This window comes from Lepus europaeus, chromosome 10 (genome assembly GCF_033115175.1).
Source record: "Lepus europaeus isolate LE1 chromosome 10, mLepTim1.pri, whole genome shotgun sequence".
Classification (NCBI taxonomy): domain Eukaryota; kingdom Metazoa; phylum Chordata; class Mammalia; order Lagomorpha; family Leporidae; genus Lepus; species Lepus europaeus.
The window spans coordinates 113,172,034-113,187,532 of NC_084836.1; the positions used below are offsets into that span (position 1 = coordinate 113,172,034).

Consider the following 15,499-nt stretch of genomic DNA (forward strand, 5'->3'; position numbering starts at 1 on the left):
CCTGACTCCCCGCACGCTGAGACGCCCTCCCTGGCCAGGACCCGACTCCCCGCACGCTGGGACGTCCTCTGTTGCAAAGCCTTTCTGGACGACAAAGGGGCATAGCGGGAATCAATGCAGAGCCATTCCAGAAAGAAGGGCTCGGCATGGGCGTGTCACCAGCCCCGCCCCCACCACATCCTCTGGGGACAAAGGCCAGCCCCCCCCCCCCCCCCCCCCGCCAGTGTTCTCTGCAACTGGGGACACCGTCTCTCAAGCCCAATCCTCAGCACAAGCAGCGTGGTCTGAGCCCCTCTCGCCTAGGAGAGGGCCCTGGGCTCCTGCCTCCTGCTTGCCCCCCAATCCCTTCTCTTTCCACTCCATGGCAGTCAGCTCCCTCTCTCCTGTCACCGCAGACTCCCGGCCAGCCGCAGGACAGAACCACAGCCGACCCAAGGGCCAGCCGGGAAGGGAGCTCCAGGAAGAAGGGCGGTGGCCCCAGGCCAGGCTTCTCCCAGGTCCTCTATGAACTCCGCACTACCTCCGCCCGCCTGCCAAGCCCACTGGACACTACGCTAACCACCTGGGCTGTGGGAAGGGCACCCTTTGAATGCCCCCGTTCTCCTCCCAGAGGGTCTGCTCACGGGCTGGGCCCTGGGGGGCTTCAGAACACAACAGGTGCAGTGGCTCTCAGTGGGGCGATCTGTAGCCCGCAGGGGACACTGGCACCGTCTGCCTAATGGGGAGAAGCAGACACCTGCCAGCACAGGACAAAGAACTACCTGGAGCTGAGCTCTACTGAACGCAAACGGGACGGGACACCAACGCAGGGCCCAGCACCCTGGGGCCCGCCTATCTCCAGTGCTCCAAGGAGCCAACACCCACAGGGAGAACACTGGATGGCAGGAAGGGAGGAAGAGGGAAGCTGAACTCACCCAGATCTGAGCTCAGTGCTTATCGGCTGAGCCCTGTCAAATGTCTGAAAGCTCGCAGTGTCCTTAGGGAAATGAGTCAGCGTGCTGAGAAGATGCTATTGGGCTAAAAATGACTTGACCAGGGCCAGCGTTGTGGTGTAGCGAATAAAGCCAGCCCTTTTACGCCAGCATCACATACGGGCACCGGTTCAAGACCAGGCTGCTCCACTTCCAATCCAGCTCCCTGCTAATGTGCCTGGGAAAACGCTGGAAGATGCCAAGTCCTTGGGCCCCTGCACCTGCTTGGGAGAACCAGAAGAAGCTCCAGATCCTGGCTTTGGATCGGCTCAGCTCCGGTCATTGCAACCATTTGGAGAGTGAACCAGAGAATGGTTCACTGTCTCCCCCGGTCTATAACTCCCCCTCTCAAATCAGTAAAAATTAAAAAAAAATTTAAAAAACTGAAAAGGAAAAGTGATTGTGTTCCGCCTGGAATAGGTGAGAGGCGGGCGGGGGCTGGTGTAAGCCGAGGCTCTGCCGGCCCACCAGCTGAGGACCACACCGACCACAGCTGGCACCAGAGGGGCACGTCCCCCCAGATGAGACAAACACAGGGCGGAACTGGAAACCCAAGGAGACTGGCCGCGTGCACTCACCGTCCTGCTTGGGGGATGGCTCTTTGGGCTCCTTCTTGGTCTTGCGGCCCTCCCGCCCCGCGTGGTCGTCGCCCAGGTCGATGACCAGCTCGCTCTCAGAGTCGGAGTCCAGTCCCAGGTGCACAGTCGGAGAATCCGTCTCGTCCTTGCCCTTCAGCTTGTCCCTGGTGGGGTGAGGGGAGGGCTTGGCTTTCTCCGCGAAGTCCTTCTCGGGCTCGGGACTGGCCTTGTCCTTGGCCGTGGCCGCAGGCTCCGCCTTCTCTGCGGCCGGGGGCGAGCCCTTCAGCTCCTCTTTCACCTCGGCCGGGTTGGCGGGCTTGGGCTTTTTTTTGGCAACGGACGGCTCCTTGTCGGCCCGACCGGCGTCCTTGTCGTCCACGGGCTCCGGCTCGGCCTTGGGCTTCTCGTCGTCGCTGAGGTACTCGCTGTCGCTGCTCTCCGACTTCTCCGAGTCCTCGGAGTCGCTGTGCTCCACGGCCGTGTACACGTCTTCCGAGATCTCATTGATGCCTGCGGCCAAGGAGAAAAGCCGACGTGTGGCGCGGCCACGCACCTGCGAGCAGGACCCAACACAAAGGCTCCGCACGCCACAGCCGGGGTCTGCATACACGCTACACGTGGCGCCACGCGGGCCGGCTGGGGCCACAGGGGAAGGGACGCAGCTCCCAGCCGCAGACCAGTGCCACTCGTGTGTCTGGAGGGACTGGTATTCAAGCCAGGTGGGGGCGCACTGACCTAAACCTCAACATGTACAAGGCTGCTAACCAGCCAAGACAGAGTGGGAGGGGCAGGAAGAAATCCTAGAGATTCCTCAAATGATCCAACTTACAGATTGGAAAACAGAGGCCCAGAGAAATCACTGGCAGTCAAGTAAACCACGACACAGGCATGGCGAGACCCTGGGCTCCTGACTCTCGCCAGCCCTGTGCCCCAAGTGTTCAAAGCCCTTGACCCTTTGTGTAGGGCTCAAAGCAGGAAGCCAGAGCCTTGGGGGACAGGATGCAAACTCTCGGGCCACCAGCCCGGCGGGTGCGGAGGGGCGGGCGCGCAGGGGTGGAAGCGAGGCCTCGCCCCACAGGGGACCCAGGCATCTGCATCTGGTGTTCTCACTTAGACTGCATCGCCCTGTTCCTAGTCAGGGAATTCTGCATAGAAATCAAGAGCTGTGGCTGGAAGAACAGGAAGTCTGCCCACAGCGGGTCACAGGCCGCCTGCAGCCAGCAAGCCGCTGGCCCCTTCTGGGTGGGGGGAGTGTGCGGTTTCCCCGCAGGCCGGGGGCCTGGCCCTTCCAGCACTGGTACAGCCAGCTGCCGCGGCATTTCCACGGTGGCTCCACTTCCGGAGGCATCAAGGGGAAGGCCACGCGTTTCCAGGTCTCGGGCAAACAGCGTGGAAAGCAGTAGGCATTCCCCACGCTGAAACCACAAACCCCAGGAAAAGCCCGCTTCCTCCTGACAAGAGCTCCACGGGACACCTTCACACTTCCTGCCCCAAGGACACCATCGCCATCGGGTGTAGGGAAGCTCCACGGAGGCCTCCAAGTTTGACAAGAAGACAGAAAACGCAGTCAGCACTGCACGATCCTGGGTGGAGGGCGCCGGCCACCCTGAGCGGGGTCTGTCCCCACCCAGAGACACCGAGAGCAACTTGCCAAAGGGTAAAAGCCGGGCTCCATCCCAGCAGAGCTCTGTGGAACCTCATGGCTCCGCTAGGGCTCAATCAAAAACCCAAGTCAAAGTTAAACACTCCGATCTGGATGAACGTCGGGACCTACTACTGGTAGCTAGCTAATGGTCAGACAAGAAGGTTCAAGTTCAAGCAGACCTCTGAAAGGAAAAGCTTGGGTCCGGAGCCAAATCCTACTCTGCTCCTCCCAGCTCTGTGACCCTCTGAGGCAAACACACGCTTTGAGCCCCAGGTGCTTCACCTGCAACCCAGACTGGCCACGGCGTCTGCCTGCGGGAGCCATCTGGGCGTGGGGCTCAGCACAGGGCAAGGTGCGTGGGAGCCCGAATGTAAAAATTCTTATTAGCAGCACTAACAAAAAAGGAGCAAGAAGAGGGGGCCGGCGCCGTGGCTCACTTGGTTAATCCTCTGCCGGCAGTGCCCGCATCCCATATGGGTGCCAGTTCTAGTCCTGGCTGTTCCTCTTCCAGTCCTCTGCTGTGGCCTGGGAAAGCAGTAGAAAATGCCCAAGTGCTTGGGCCCCTGCACCCACATGGGAGACCGGGAGGAGGCTCCTGGCTTTGGATCCGTGCAGTTCCAATTGTTGCGGCCAATTGGGGAGTGAACCAGCGGATAGAGGACCTCTCTCTCCCTCTCTCTCTGCCTCTCCTCTCTCTATGCAACTCTAACTTTCAAATAAATAATAATAAATAAATAAGGCCGGTGCCGTGGCTTAACAGGCTAATCCTCTGCCTTGCGGCGCCGGCACACCGGGTTCTAGTCCCGGTTGGGGCACCGGATTCTATCCCGGTTGCCCCTCTTCCAGGCCAGCTCTCTGCTATAGCCCAGAAAGGCAGTGGAGGATGGCCCAAGTCCTTGGGCCCTGCACCCACAGGGGAGACCAGGAGAAGCACCTGGCTCCTGGCTTTGGGTCAGCACGATGCGCCGGCCACAGCGGCCTTTGGAGGGTGAACCAACGGCAAAAAGGAAGTCCTTTCTCTCTCTCTCTATCCACTCTGCCTGTCAAAATAATAATAATAATAATAAATAAATAAAATAATTCACTAGCAGACTTGGCCACACGTGGGTACGTGCCCTTCTACTGTTCAAGGTTATGGTAGCCATTAAAAGCAGCCAGAAGGCGGGCATTCAGCCGAGGACACCCTCAGACGGCGGACTGCCGGGCTCAGCACTCGCCTCGGGCTCCTGACCCCAGCTTCCTGCTTACCCGGACCCTGGAAGCCACAGTGGCGGCTCAGCCAGCTGTGTCCCTGCCACCCATGTAGGAGAACGGATTAAGGTCCTGGCTCCCAGCTTTGCCCTGACGCAGACCCAGCCATTGCGGGCATTTTGGAGAGCAAACCAGCTGATAGAAGCTCTCTCGGTCTTTCTTTCAATTAAACGAAACATAAAAATCTAAAGAAGAAAGAAATCTTAAATACAAGCAGTCCCGGCGACGTCCCTGCGCGCAGCCGGAGAGCGAGCCGTGCGCCCTACCTAGCTGTGCCTTGCAGCTCTCGATGGTCTTGTCCAGGTTGAGCTGGAACCGGCTGCGAATCTGCCGCTTGGGCGAGGTCAGAGGCGCCGGGGCAGACTGCTGCTGCACCGCCTCGCTCAGCTCCTTCAGGTCCATCTCGGCTTTGCTGCGGTCTGCAAGACACAGGCACCCTCGTGAGGCAGCGCTCAGCGACAGCGGCCACGGCCTTAACACACAAGACCCGGACTGCTCAACATCCCACCGCTATCGCCTGCTCCAAGATGCGCGTGACTGAGGGCCTCTCTGCCTGTCTTCCCAGGACGGTGGCTGTGCTGCTCCCGGTGTGGACACGGACAACGCCGCCGCTTCCAGGATGGCCCCACCCCACCCCAAGGCCAGGAAGGCAGCTCTCACTTCCACCCCCAGAGGGAAGGCACTGCCCAAGTGGCCATTCCCTGGGGTCTCCAGTAACATCCCTGTAAGATGACCAACAAGCTGTCTCAGTGGTCAGCAAGTTCTCTGCAGAGGCCCAGCGGGTCAGAACCATCAGCCTGGTAGACACAGAGGCTCCGCTGCCAGTGTGGCCATAGCAGAGGGGTGTGGCCGTGTCCCAGCGAAACTTTATAGCACAGGGTGGAGCCAGACCTGGCCCACAGGCTGCAAAACTCCCCAGCCCCTGCATGCGTCTATTTCGCCCTGGTTACACACAGCAACTGCCTGTGGAGCTTTAAAATAAAATCTGATGGCGGACCCACCCGCGCGGGCTGGCCCCAGGTCTGGCTCTCAGCTTCTCACAGTTCCCCAGGTCCTAACTGCCGCCCACCGTTAGAAACTCCTGTGTTAGATCTGCCTTAGTTGTTGGGTTTCCCTTGTCAACCCAGCAGTTTATACAAAGAGCTGTAGGGACTGGCGCTGTGGTACAGCGGGTTAAAGCCATGGCCTTTGTAGCACCGGAATCCCACATGGGTGCAGGTTTGAGTCCTGGCTGCTCTAGTTCTAATCCAGCTCCTTGCTAATGCTCCTGGGAAAGCAGTGGAAGACGGCCCAAGTCCGTGAGCCCCTGCACCCGTGTGGGAGACCCGGAGGAAGCTCCTGGCTTCAGCCTGGCCCAGGTCGTTGCATCCATTTGAGGAGTGAACCAGCGGATGGAAGATCTCCATCCCGTGGAGGGGTGGAGGGGGGACCACTCGGGCTGAGACTCAGTGATGTCCAAGGGCATGAACACAAGTTCACAGAAAATGGAATTAAAATATAAGTGCAAAGAATGTTGGAGGGGCCCTCGTTGTGGCAAAGCAGGCTAAGCCACAGAATGCTATGCTACACTGGCAATCCAAATATCAGAGCACCAGTTCAAATCCCAGCAGCGCCACTTCCAACCCAGCTCCCTGCTAGTGCACTTGGGAAGGCAGTGGAAGATGGCCCAATTAACTGGACCCCTACCACCCACGTGGGAGACCTGGATGGAGACCTGGGCTCCAGGGAGGCCAGCAGGGGAGTGTACCAGCAGGACAAACAGGGCAAGCAAGCGCTGCCTTTCGCTCGGGCCCTGAGCAGCCACAGAATGATCCCAAAGTCCTCTCCACTGTCTGCCTTCTCCACCCACGAAGGACTCCCATCAGGCCCAGCCAGCGCCCCTCCTGCCCATACACGCCCCCATGCCCAACTCCATGCTTTCCTGCTGAGGACAAAGAGAAGCATGGCCTGCAACTGACGAATTCCAGGGGAGACAGGACCCGAGTGCCAGCCTCCCTCCCTGTGCCACCACAGCCACACCCGCCCACCGACACCCAGGGCAGCACGGAATCCCAAGCCCAGGGTGCACGAGGGCACCCAGTGACAGCGCGGTCTGGGGAGAAACGTGACCGGCAGAGCGGAGGTGACGGGAGGGCGTGGGACAGCAGAGCACACAGCTGGGAAGGACGAGTGTTCCCAAGGCGGCAGACGTGGCCCCTCTGTGGAGCTCCGAACTGGGGTCCCCAGAGCGGCTCACCCAGTGGTCCCTTACAGCTGGGCTACAGAACAGGGGCTCCCAGTCCAGCTGAGTGGTGACCCTGAAGCCTCTGTGATCTGGGCAACTGGAGCCTCCTCTCCAACCTCAGTTTCCCCATCTGTAAAGGGCACTCGGTGCAGGGCACCAGCCACGAGAGGCGGTGAATTCGCACACAGGCATGGCTGCCCACAGCAGCCAGCCTCCCTTCCCCAGACCCTCTGGCCCCAGGGCCACTCCCCCGGAGGCCCCGCCTCCTCCACCGCTGCTCTCTGGGCTCTGCTGATCACTACAACACCCAGGGCCCTGGCTCCTCCTGGGCCTCTAGACCTGATGCACAGCTTAGCCAGTTGCCGGGGCTGGAGTCCCTGTGTGGGGACCTGTCCTGTGCTCGGTGCGGAGCCATGTCCCCAGCCTGCAGCCATCAAATGCCAGCAGCACCCCACACCCCCACAAAGCCAATGGGGACCTGTTCTGTGCTCGGTGCGGAGCCATGTCCCCAGCCTGCAGCCGTCAAATGCCAGCAGCGCCCCACACCCCCACAAAGCCAATGGGGAACTGTTCTGTGCTCGGTGCGGAGCCATGTCCCCAGCCTGCAGCCATCAAATGCCAGCAGCACCCCACACCCCCACAAAGCCAATGGGGACCTGTCCTGTGCTCGGTGCGGAGCCATGTCCCCAGCCGGCAGCCATCAAATGCCAGCAGCGCCCCACACCCCCACAAAGCCAATGGGGACCTGTCCTGTGCTCGGTGCGGAGCCATGTCCCCAGCCTGCAGCCGTCAAATGCCAGCAGCACCCCACACCCCCACAAAGCCAATGGGGAACTGTTCTGTGCTCGGTGCCGAGCCATGTCCCCAGCCTGCAGCCATCAAATGCCAGCAGCACCCCACACCCCCACAAAGCCAATGGGGACCTGTTTTGCCCCAATCCCACGTACAAACCAGATTCTGATAACTACACCTGCTCAGGCCTGGCCACCGTGCCCCCTGCTTCCTGCCTCCAGCTGCCCTCTCGACCGCCCCACCTAGGGGTCTACGGGGAATCAAACTTACAGAATCCACACTGAACTCCTGACTCCTGCTTCTACCAGACATGATGTGTCAGCCAAATTAAGGCATCACCTAAGAGAAGGGGGGAGGGGGAGGGGGGTAGGAGGAGGAGGGTGGGGGAGGAGGAGAAGAAGGGAGGGGGAAGGGGCAAGGGAGGGGGAGGGAGGGGAGGAAGAGGGAGGGGAAAAGGGAGGAGGAGGAGGGAGGGTGTAAGGGGGGGAGGAGGAGGGAGGGGAAGGAGGAGAAGAAGGGAGGGGGAAGGGGGCAAGGGAGGAGGAGGGAGGGTGTAAGGGGGGGAGGAGGAGGGAGGGGGAAGGGGGCAAGGGAGGAGGAGGGAGGGGTGAGGGGGGGGGTCTGTCCCAGGCAGGATGTTTTGTGGCAGCCCTGGCCTCTCCACACCAGATGGTGGTAACACCTGCTCCTCCAGGTGTGACCGTGGAGAATGGCTCCAGTCCCACCAGGTGTGCCAGGGTGGGGAGGACAAGAAATCCATTCAGATTTCTCAGCTCAGCAGCCCCCCGCCCCCCCCCCATGTCCACAGGCACCACTAGTGCCCCTCCCCCACTCACTGGAATGCAGCCACGGCAGCCTCCTTGCCAAGTCAGCCCTTAGCCTACAGCCTCTAAAAAAAAAACCTTGCTCCTTCTAGAATGTTCTTCCTAGACGCTGGCATGGCTGGTTTATCCAGTGATGGAGATCTCAGCTCGACCCTCACCTCCTATAAGAGGTCTGTCTATAACCCCTACACTCCGTGAGCTGCCACTCTGCCCCTAGCCTGCCCGTCTCTCCCACCGGATCAACACATCACATCATCAGGGCACCCATCCTGTAGCACTCAAGACAGAGGGTCTGACTCCACCTCCCACAGCTCCAACTGCAGTCCACAGAGGGGCTGTGATGGGGCAAACCGGTAAAACAGTAACCTCATTGTGGCTGCTTCCCATCCTGGTGCCAGCGCTTTGCCTAGAGCCCCGCAGCCTAACCTAGTGTTTTTGTAACAACCAACTGAAACCCGATAGGTTAAAACTTAATTCCTGGGAGGGAGACAAATTAAGGCAACAGTGTATCAAAGTGCACCACCCCAGGAGAGGTGAGCATTCAGGAAACTCTGCCTTCAGTGGAGCACTCCGGGAAGTGAGCTCCTCAGCCCTGGCAGGAGGCACTTGAAGATCAAACAGTCTTGCAAGTCACCAGCCCACGGAGATCTCTGACTTGTTCCTTTGACTGATCTCAACTCTCAAATTCTTTGTACAAAGGAAAAAGGCTCAAGGTTCACAAGTCACAGCAAAGTGCACATCACAGCTTGCAAAAAAAAAAGCAGTTCCCCAAAGCTGCAAGGTTAATTCCAGAAACTTCCAACTGACCCAGGTTAAGATTCAGGATGCTTCCAGTGGTGGGTGTTTTGTCCGTCTTCGTCGTGATCGGAGTCGACGCTTGAGGGGAGAAAGGTCTCGGGCTGCCGGATAAGCTCCCTGCTTGTCCCGTCTTGGTGGAGGCGGGGGAGGCTGGAAAAGTATGGCACGGTTAGTGACAGATTCACCAATCAGGGCATGGGGGAACCTGCAGGTGGGGCAGTGGGGAGAGCGGGGGCAGTGTGGAAGTGGACGAGGCTTCACCAGCGTGGGATTATGGTGGCTGGGGGAGGGGTGAGGGCGCCAGCCACTATTGGCAGCATAAGGCTACAACGAGCCAATGTTCAACCGTGAAAGCCACAAAGACGACGGCCTCCCCAGTTATTCTATTACACCCAAAGCTCTAAGACCAATCGGCTAAGCTGCCACTGAAATTGGTTTGGCCCATTCACGGGTGTAAATCTCAAAACAAATGGCGAGGAAACCAGCCCCCACGTGGCCCCGCGCATGGCGCCCGCACGCGGCTCTCACAAGGCCTCCACACCTGCTGGCCGGCGACGCGGCCCTGGGGGAAGTCTCCAGCTCCCATTTCAAAGGTTTCCGAGGCTGCACGGAAGCCAGGCTCACTGGCAGGTGGAGGGAGGGAGGGAGGTGCTCGTCCATTTTCTGCCTCCACATTGTGTTTCCAACTTTCACAGGAAGACAGAGGACAGGTGCCAGTGGCTTTCAAAAATACCTGAAAACTACCTACGACCTCCTCCTCCTCCTGACCCCAAGGTGAGAACCAGACCGCTTGTTTCGGGAAAACAAGGAGACTGCAGAGCAGCCCAAGCACCTGTGCAGGGACCTCCCGGTCCTGCCTGCAGGCTTGGCCCTGCCACCTGTGGGGTCTGCCCCGTTCTTGCCGATTTACAAACAGCTGCAATGAAGTGCAGCAAAAATGCAAAACTGGCTGATGCTCCTCAGAGGCACAAGGCACAGAGACGCAGACCTGGCCCACGCCCACAGCAAAGAGGCAGGCACGGAGGTGGCCCCTTGGGTGGGCGCCTGCCTCCGTGTCCTCCCTTGTCCAACACAGAGGCTCAGGTTGAAACTGGAGACCAGCTCGGCACACTGATACACCTGCGGTCATCTGAGCTTTGGTGCCGAGTCCTGACGACGTCATTCTCAACATAGGCTCCTGGAACAGCCAGGAGCCAGGGGCTCAAGTCCCAGCCCAGCGGCTGCCTTCCTGTGGAACCCTGGGCAAGTGACCCCTTCCTGACATCAGGACGGGTACTGATAAGGTAACACAAACTGACACAGTGCAAGGTACACAGGTGACACACAGGCCTGAGCAAAGCACCTGCACCCACAGCTTGGCACGAGGGCTCAGTGTCTCCCTCAATCGTCCACAAGGTGCCTGGCATCAAAGCAGCACGGCTGGCCCTCAGTGTCCGTGGGGATTGGTTCAAGACCTCCCCCACACAAAAATCCAGATGCCCAAGACCCTTATGTAAAAGGCTGTGGCATTTGCACAAAACCCATACGATCCTCCTCAGGTTCCAGATCACCTCGATGATTTATAATAACTAACACAACATAAATGCTATCGGTAGACCACTTTAGGGGGTGATAAAAAAGCCCGCACGTAGAGCTGGCGTGGGGGTGCAGCAGGTAAAGCTGCCGCGTGCAATGCCGGCGTCCCATCTCAGAGCGCTGGTTCAGGTCCCGGGTGCTCTGCTTCTGACTCAGCTCCTCGCTAAAGCACCTGGGAGGCAGGAGCGCACAAGGCCGCAAGTCCTTGGAGCCTGCTATGTATCCAAGAGACCCAGTTGGAGTTCCAAGCTCCTGGCCTTGGCCTGGCCCAGCCCTGACCTCTTGTGGCCATTTGGGGAGTGAACAAGTGGATGGAGAGGCCAACGCTGTGGCATAGTGCCAGTGGTAAAGCCACCGCCAGCAGTGCCAGCATCCCGTATGGGCGCCAGTTCGATTCCTGGCTGCTCCACTTCTGATCCAGCTCTCTGCTGCGGCCTGGGAAAGCAGTAGAAGATGGCCCAAGTCCTTGGGACCCTGCACCCATGTGGGAGACCTGGAAGAAGCTCCTGGCTCCTGGCTCCAGATGGACACAGCTCCGGCCACTGTGGCCAATTGGGGAGTGAACTGGTGGATGGAAGACCTTTCTCTCTCTGCCTCTCCTCTCTCTGTGTAACTCTTTCAAATAAACAAATAATTCTTAAAAAAATAAAAAAGTAAGCTGGTGCCGCGGCTCACTAGGCTAATCCTCCACCTTGCGGCGCCGGCACACCAGGTTCTAGTCCCTGTTGGGGCGCCGGACTCTATCCCGGCTGCCCCTCTTCCAGGCCAGCTCTCTGCTGTGGCCAGGGAATGCAGTGGAAGATGGCCCAAGTGCTTGGGCCCTGCACCCCATGGGAGACCAGGAGAAGCACCTGGCTCCTGGCTTCGGATCAGCGCAGTGCGCCGGCCGCAGCGCGCCTACCGCGGCGGCCATTGGAGGGTGAACCAAGGGCAAAACGAAGACCTTTGTCTCTCTCTCACTGTCCACTCTGCCTGTGAAAAATAAATAAATAAATAAATAAAATAAAAAAGTAGATGGAAGATCTCTCTGTTATTCTTTCACACACACACACACACACACACAAAACTTAGAAAAAAAAAAAAGCCACACATATTCAGCAGGGACACAATTATTTCTCCTGAATATTTCCAAATAGTGGTTGGCTGAATCCAGAGACCCAACTGCCCACACTCTCACTGGGGACTGGGGACTGGGGACAGTGTATGGTCACCACACCCAGGGGGTGGAGCTGCTAACAGCAGGTACAGGACAGAGCGGACCGACGCTGGGAGATGTCCTACACCCCCCAGGACAGCCCACACAACCAGTGAAATGGCCCCAGGACGGCCCACACAACCAGTGACACGGCCCCAGGACGGCCCACACAACCAGTGACACGGCCCCAGGACGGCCCACACAACCAGTGACACTGCCCCAGAGGCGGCCCTCACAACCAGTGACACGGCCCCAGGACGGCCCACACAACCAGTGACACTGCCCCAGGACGGCCCACACAACCAATGACACGGCCCCAGGACGGCCCACACAACCAGTGACACGGCCCCAGGACGGCCCACACAACCAGTGACACGGCCCCAGGACGGCCCACACAACCAGTGACACGGCCCCAGGACGGCCCACACAACCAGTGACACGGCCCCAGGACGGCCCACACAACCGGTGACACGGCCCCAGGACGGCCCACACAACCAGTGACACTGCCCCAGAGGCGGCCGGTGCTGGGACTGAGAAAACCACACAGGAGCGGGTGGTGCAGCTGAGGCTGGGAAAGGACGGGGACAGAGAGGGTGAGAGGGTGCCACCCACTGCTCGTGCTCGGGGAGGCTCAGCAAGTGCCCGCCACCCACTGGAAATTATCAGGAGGGGCCGGCGCTGTGGCGCAGGTTAAGTTGCTGCCTGCAGCACCTGTCCCACGCGGGATCCATTTTGGATCCTGGATGCTCCACTGCTGATCCAGCTCCCTGCTGGTGGCCTGGGACAAACAGCAGAACAGGGCCCAAGTGCTTGGGCCCCTGCCACCCACGTGAGAAACCTGGGAGAAGCTCCTGGCTCCTGGCTCCTGGCTCCTGGCTCCTGGCTTTGGCCTGCCCTGGCCCTGGCTGTTGCGGCCATTTGGGGAAGAGAACCAGCGGATGGAAGATGTCTCCGCCTCTCATTCTCTATCTCTGCCTTTCAATTAAATAAATAAAACTTTTTTAAAAAGAAATTATTTGGAGCAGGACATTTGAAACGTGTTGATTCAAATCCATCTCATTCCGACGATGGACAGCTGGCCGGGCCCAGGAGCCGGCAGGCGACAGCAACCCTTCACTGGACGGCTGAAGCGACCGTTACCTCCCCACGAGGTAACCACGAGAGCCGAAGTGCTTGTTACACGACACAGCGTGACCAGCAACATCTTTACTATTGGGATTTGTAAAAGCATTGACTCATTGTGTTCTGTTGAACCCCAGAAGGGACTCAAGGTAGCTCAGAAAATGCATGGCCCACAAGGAATCAAGATCAAGACCAAGGCTTTCTGTATTCTGTTTTGGCTTTTCTAGTTCAAATTTTAAAAATGTCTTTGCTTTAGAGCAGAGACAACTCACGCACTGGTTCGCTCCGGAAGGCCTGCCGCGGCCGTCCCTGGCTGGCCCGTCCACTGTGCTCAGGTCTCTTCCTGACCACCTCCGTGTGCCCCCAGAGCACCAGCTAAGACGGCAGCATCCCTACTGGCGCTGCCTGAGGATCCCACGTGCATTTTCTGACAAGCAAGCATACAAAGTTAACTGAAAAATGAGGTCCCCACCCCTCCTCCGACTGGGGTCCCCACAAGCAGGAAGGAAATGGTGACAACCCAGCGCGATCCTTGCTGTGCCTAAGCGCCAGTTTCAACAATCTCAACCTCACGGGGCCCCCCAAAACAAGCTGTGCTAAGAGCAAAATGACCAACTCCACGGAGGACGCGGGCTCGGGGCAGCAGGCAGGACACTGTCGGGACGCCAGCACCCCCCAGGAGAGGGCAGCCTGGACTCCCAGCTCTGCTCCTCACCCCAGCCTCCTGCTGGTGCATCCTGGGAGGCAGCAGGTGTTGGCCAAGCACCTGGGTTCCTGCCATCCCTGGGAGAGACCCAGATGGAGTTCTTGGCTCCTGACATCAGCCTGGCCCAGCTCCAGCTGTCCCAGGCACTGGGGGAGTGAACCAGCAGCTGGAAGCTCTCTGTCAGTCTCTCCGGGTTAAAAATAAAGTGAAAATAAACAAACAAGTAACTAGACAGGTGGAGACAGAAGGTTCACTCCGATCCTATTCCAACACAATGACGTTCTTGTCCACACGATTCTATGTATCAGAAACCCTAAGGAACAGCCAGCAGGTGGGTTAGACCTAGCAGCTGGCCCCTTCCGGTGGATTTATGAGCTATTTATTGTGTAATACTACATTTTGAAAAGAATATTTTATACAAAATTAAATGGAAACATGGAAGAGCTACGACGTTGGAACGTCACACCATGGGAATGCCGCCATCAACGGCAGAACCTGAAAGCCTGGTGCGTTCCGTCCGTGGCGTGGCTCTCAGCAGTGTGCAGGCGAAGCCCAGGCCACGTCTGGAGACGCCAGTGTCAGTAGTGACGGAAGGGGAGGAAGCTGCTGGCATCTGAAGGCCGGAGGCCAGAGATGCCGCGGAATTTCCTGCAGGGCACAGGATGGCCCCATGGCTAGAACCGTCCAGCCCAGATGTCCAGGGGGCCGAGAACCACGCCTGGAAACCACGCTGGACTTCTGCAAAGCAAAGGCATTTGGAAACGTTCATTTCAATTAGGCTTTGAAACAAATGCCAATCCTTTCATAAAGCCATAAATCTCGCCCAAAGAAAGAACTAACCGCCTTTGAAGTCACAGATAATTTAATCAGATCATGGGCTTTGATGTTTAGTTCACCTTACCTACCTCTGCAAAAGCCTACCACGGACTACGTGCTGTTCTGACCCTGGAATAAAATCCTAACACGGGGCCCCACCTTCCCATACACCCCAGCTCTCGGGGCGCACAAGGCTGGGGCAGTTCATGGTTCATGCTGAGTTTCCCCAACTTATCAGGCCTCAGGAATGACCTCTGTGCTACCGGGCTGCACCTTGCACAATTCCTGGGGGGCACGCACAGCTGAGCACAGCTGAGCACAGCAGCACCCAGGGCCCGGAGGGGTCAGGAGGTGCCGGTAAATGCCGTTTTGAAGGAAAGGATGGAAAAATATCTGTAAAACAAGTTTACATTTTTAAAAAATTCCAGGGTCTGCCTGTGGCATCGAGGGTTCAGCCACTGCCTGCAACCAGCATCCCGGCTGCTCCACTTCCAGATCCAGCTCCCTGCCAATGCGCCTAAGAACGCGGTGGAGGACGGCCCAGGTCCTTGGGTCCCTGAACAAAGCTCCTGGCTCCTGGCTCTCACCTGGTCCAGCCCTGACTGTAGCAGCCACCTAGGAAAGTCAACCAGCAGATGGAAGATCTCCCTCTTTCTTTCACTTTCCCTCTGTAACTCTGCCTTTCAAATAAATAAGATACATCTTCAAAAAAAATTTTTTTTTAATTCCTATACTATCTACACCAACAGGTGCACCTGACGCAGGATAGAGGAAACACCAGGGGGCCGTCTGGAACATCAGCGACCTGGCAGCGCCGAGCCCACATTCCCCCTCGGCCAGGGACCAGGGCAGAGGTCCCCGGGCCCGCACACACAGGCAGCCTCTCCTGCTGGGTGCTGTGCGACCTGCAGGCCGTGGCTTCACCCTCCGTGGGCTGTGAGAAGCACATGGAGCAGGAAATTCAAGAGTGGAAACGCATCATGGCTCAGAAGATCGACTGCG

At 58.4% G+C, this 15,499-nt stretch overlaps 1 protein-coding gene across 14 annotated transcripts in view; it reads right to left on the reverse strand.

Annotated features, from left to right (window-relative positions):
• ZMYND8 (zinc finger MYND-type containing 8) overlaps window positions 1-15,499 on the reverse strand; it is a 103,731-nt gene that overhangs the window by 20,288 nt on the left and 67,944 nt on the right. For all 14 annotated transcript variants that reach the window (XM_062204305.1, XM_062204300.1, XM_062204312.1 and 11 more), the window contains 3 exons: window positions 9,093-9,233; window positions 4,712-4,864; window positions 1,550-2,059 (listed from right to left, as the gene is read on the reverse strand). In XM_062204305.1, coding sequence (XP_062060289.1) covers window positions 1,550-2,059; window positions 4,712-4,864; window positions 9,093-9,233 — 804 coding nt within the window. The remainder of the gene's footprint in view (window positions 1-1,549; window positions 2,060-4,711; window positions 4,865-9,092; window positions 9,234-15,499) is intronic.